This window comes from Perognathus longimembris, chromosome 6, assembly GCF_023159225.1.
Source record: "Perognathus longimembris pacificus isolate PPM17 chromosome 6, ASM2315922v1, whole genome shotgun sequence".
Taxonomy (NCBI): domain Eukaryota; kingdom Metazoa; phylum Chordata; class Mammalia; order Rodentia; family Heteromyidae; genus Perognathus; species Perognathus longimembris.
In genome coordinates, this window is record NC_063166.1 from 50362227 (window position 1) to 50365560 (window position 3334).

A 3334-nucleotide genomic window follows, 5' to 3' on the forward strand; every position below is an offset into this window, starting at 1 on the left:
TTGCGCCAGGCTGCCAATCTTGTTGCGCAAGATTCGGCTAATGGAGCTCACCGAGGGCACGTTGTATTTGTCACAGACGCCATCGGCCAGCAGCCGATCTCGGATCTCCCAAGCGAAGATGCCAGGGTCTCCTTGCTTGTAGTCCCGGATGTGTTTGACCACGTTGGGGGTGGTGACACGGGGCTTGCTGCCCCCGATGGCCCCGGGCAGGATGGAGCCGGTTTCGTTGTAGCGCGCCAGGATTTTGCTCACGCAGCCGTGGGAGACTCGGAGTTGCCGACTGATGTCACAGGGTCGGATGCCCAGCTGTGCTAACTCCACGATGCGCAAGCGGATGGCGTTGGGCAAGGGACGGCCATTGACGAACACACCGCCCAGCTGGTTCACTTCGCCGTAAGTCTGCTCTGAGGATGCGCCAGGCCAGAGTGAGCCAAGAGGGAAAAAACACCGGCGGGTTAACCGAAGGGGACCATGCGGGGCTTTGGGCGCGACTCCTAAAGTGACTCGGAGGTCCCCAGTCAGACAGCATGGGAGCGGTGGGCGAGGGGGTGGAGACCAGCCTGAACCGGCTCCAAGAGGGTGGGCAGGCATAGGGAGCTTGGAGGGAGGCACTGAGTGCTGTAATAACCATCGGTGCCCTTTCCTGGCTTTGGGAGCTCCTTCTTAGGCATCCCCTCCTAAACTTGAGACCTGCTCTCCGAAGGCTGGGAACACGCAGAGAATGTGGGTCGTCTAGGACCGTCCAGGACCCAGGATTGTTTCGCCCGGGGAAAAGTGGATCCCCTCCCCCGCCCCCGCTGGAAGGGAGGCGCAGATTCTCAATCCTTATAAACCCTCCCGCGCCCTACTTGCCTCTTGCCCCTTACCCATGACGCGCGAGCCAGCCAGCTGCCTGGCGCCGGAACGGCGGGGGCTGGGCCCGGCGCAGTCCGGGAGAGCTCGGGCGCCGCCACCGCCGGAGAGGCATAGAGGGAGGGCGTGCGCCTGCCGAGAGCCGCGGCGGCCTGGCCGCGGGCTGGAGACGCGCGCTGCGCCGCCGCCGAATGCTCTGCCGCCCGCCCTAGCGCCTGCAGCTGCTGCGGCCGTCCGTTCCCAGGACACTCTCAACGCCCGCGACCCCAGGCCCAGGGTGAACTTCATCCGATTGGGAGAAATTCGTCTGACCGGGAAGCTGCAGCGTGCGAGAATCAATTTGACGTGTCCTCCACGTCAATCTCTGCAGTCACGCCGGAGACGCGCGAGTTGGCAGCTCATTGGTTCCCGTCACTGCGCCCTGGCGCCCCCCTCCCCGCCCAGAAACTCTACCCTCTCCCCCGGTCCTCCTACCTCCGCCTTTCCCCTTCTCCCCCTTCTCAGGAACACCCCCCCCCCCCCCCGCGCACACACACACACTCCACAAACACACCGTCCCCAAACCAGCTGGGCCAGGGACTGTCCAATTTCCAAGACCCTTGCAGCCTTCTCATTCTCCTTCCGGCTTTGGGAATGGTAGCGAAGTTATTTCAAACTGATTATGTATTAATACTGGTACCAGCGTTCATTTCGGTTTTAGTTTTATTACCACCTCTGACACTATTTCTAACAAGATATTAGAGAATAAACGTTGAGCTAGGGGTGAAGTTCAAAGGTGCAGAGCTTGCCTAGCATTCAGAGGCTGCTGGCTCAATCCCAGCACTGAAAAAAAACAAACAACTGTAGAGAGAGAATAAAAACTGACCAATATATTTAGGATATAGTGCCTCACCCACCCACCCCCTCCCTGGGCAGGAGCTGGGGAAGAGGGGCAATATCTCCACCTAACTAAACATCAATGTGGAAGTTCAAGATCCTGCTAGGTGCAGGGAGCCTAGGGAAGAGGGTCCAAGGTATTTTCCTCTGGAGCTGACTTCTAGTTATCCCACCAAGGGCTACTCCTTAATCCTAACAGGAAATCTTTACTCACTCTCTTAAAGTACTGGGGTGATTTCAATGATCGGCAAGGAGTATATTCCAAATACAGTCTCTTACAGGCAAGCTTTCCCACTAGAATGTATTCTTCTCCAAGAGAGATAAAGGGTGGAGAAATTGCAACCTGCTGTGTCACTACCTGCTCCCACCCAAGCGCACCTAGATGACATGCTGGAGGCTGCCTGCTCTAAGCCTGAATGTATCTGTCTGGCCAGGCCTTTTCCCTGGAACCAAAGCATCAAAGAAATCTTCACTACCCACCCACTCTCACAATGCTAAACTATTTAGTATTGGCATTAGAAATCAATGCTTTTCAACTCCACACCAATTCTCCCATTTCAGTACTTCCCTAACAACCCCAGCGGAAGCCACTACTCTGTGCTCTGGAGGAGAGTAAGGGTTTTTGTACCTGAACAGATACAAGGGGAGACCTGAGAGTTTACAGTGAAGACAGTAAGTCCCAGAAGCATTGGGTTAATTTTAAAGGAGAGGGAGGAGAGCCAGCAAGGAGTCTAATAAATAGGCACAGTTCTGCAGACGTCCATGCTCTCACAATAGTTCCCAGAAAGACAGAAAACACCCCCATGCTTCCCAACACACTTGTCCCTCAAGAATCAAGCTCTCTGGAGCAGCTCAGGGTTGCTTGCTGAACCAATGTGGTGATGCTGTTGAGAGATGCAAGCAGCCTAGAGAGCAAGGTGAAGAGGCCCCGAAGAGGCCCTGACCCCTTTTCTCTCCGACCGGACACCAGACAACCTAACTAAATGTGTGGGTTATCAGAGCCTGAAACATAATTCCAAATTGTCAGGAGAGAGAGCCAAGCTGGGCAGGGCTGGGGCTGGGGCTATGACAAGAATTACTTGTGAGAAAAGAAATACTGAAAGGACTGGAGGACTCTTCCCCCCCTGGCAGCACTGAAAATACTGTGTCTCCTTCTCTGTCTCCGAGAGTCTAGGAGGTCACTAGGACTGGGAAGAAGTTTGAGAATCAATGCACTATTGTGGGGGTGAAGAAGTGGGAGCTGGAAAAAAGCATTTGGAAAACCAATAATGTCCAGGACAGCATTGCTATGATAAGTAAAGGTGGGCATGCAGCACCAAGATGTCCCCCATCCCCGGGGGCATTGTAGGAGAGAGCTGCTCCCGGCCCCACAATTTTCTCCAGATTTTTCTGAACCAGATAGCACCAGATCTAGATGTTTGTTGCCTGTGTTGCAAGTCAGACAATAGATACTTCTTAGAAAGGGGAGTTTTCCATTGTGGGGTCTCTAAAATGTGAAAAACACAACTTTCATACTGAGACTCTGGGCATCTCCATAAATAGGACACACAGCTAAAGCTATTTCTTTCCCCCTTAGAAGTGACTCGGAGAACCGATAAAGCAAGTC

General features: G+C 54.2%; 1 protein-coding gene across 1 annotated transcript in view; it reads right to left on the reverse strand.

Moving 5' to 3' along the window:
• Pax1 (paired box 1) overlaps window positions 1-1165 on the reverse strand; it is a 7920-nt gene extending 6755 nt beyond the window's left edge. The window contains exons 1-2 of the mRNA XM_048349363.1: window positions 867-1165; window positions 5-404 (exon numbers count right to left, since the gene is read on the reverse strand). Coding sequence (XP_048205320.1) covers window positions 5-404; window positions 867-1140 — 674 coding nt within the window. The 5' untranslated portion in view covers window positions 1141-1165. The remainder of the gene's footprint in view (window positions 1-4; window positions 405-866) is intronic.
• Between the last annotated feature and the right edge of the window lie 2169 nt (window positions 1166-3334).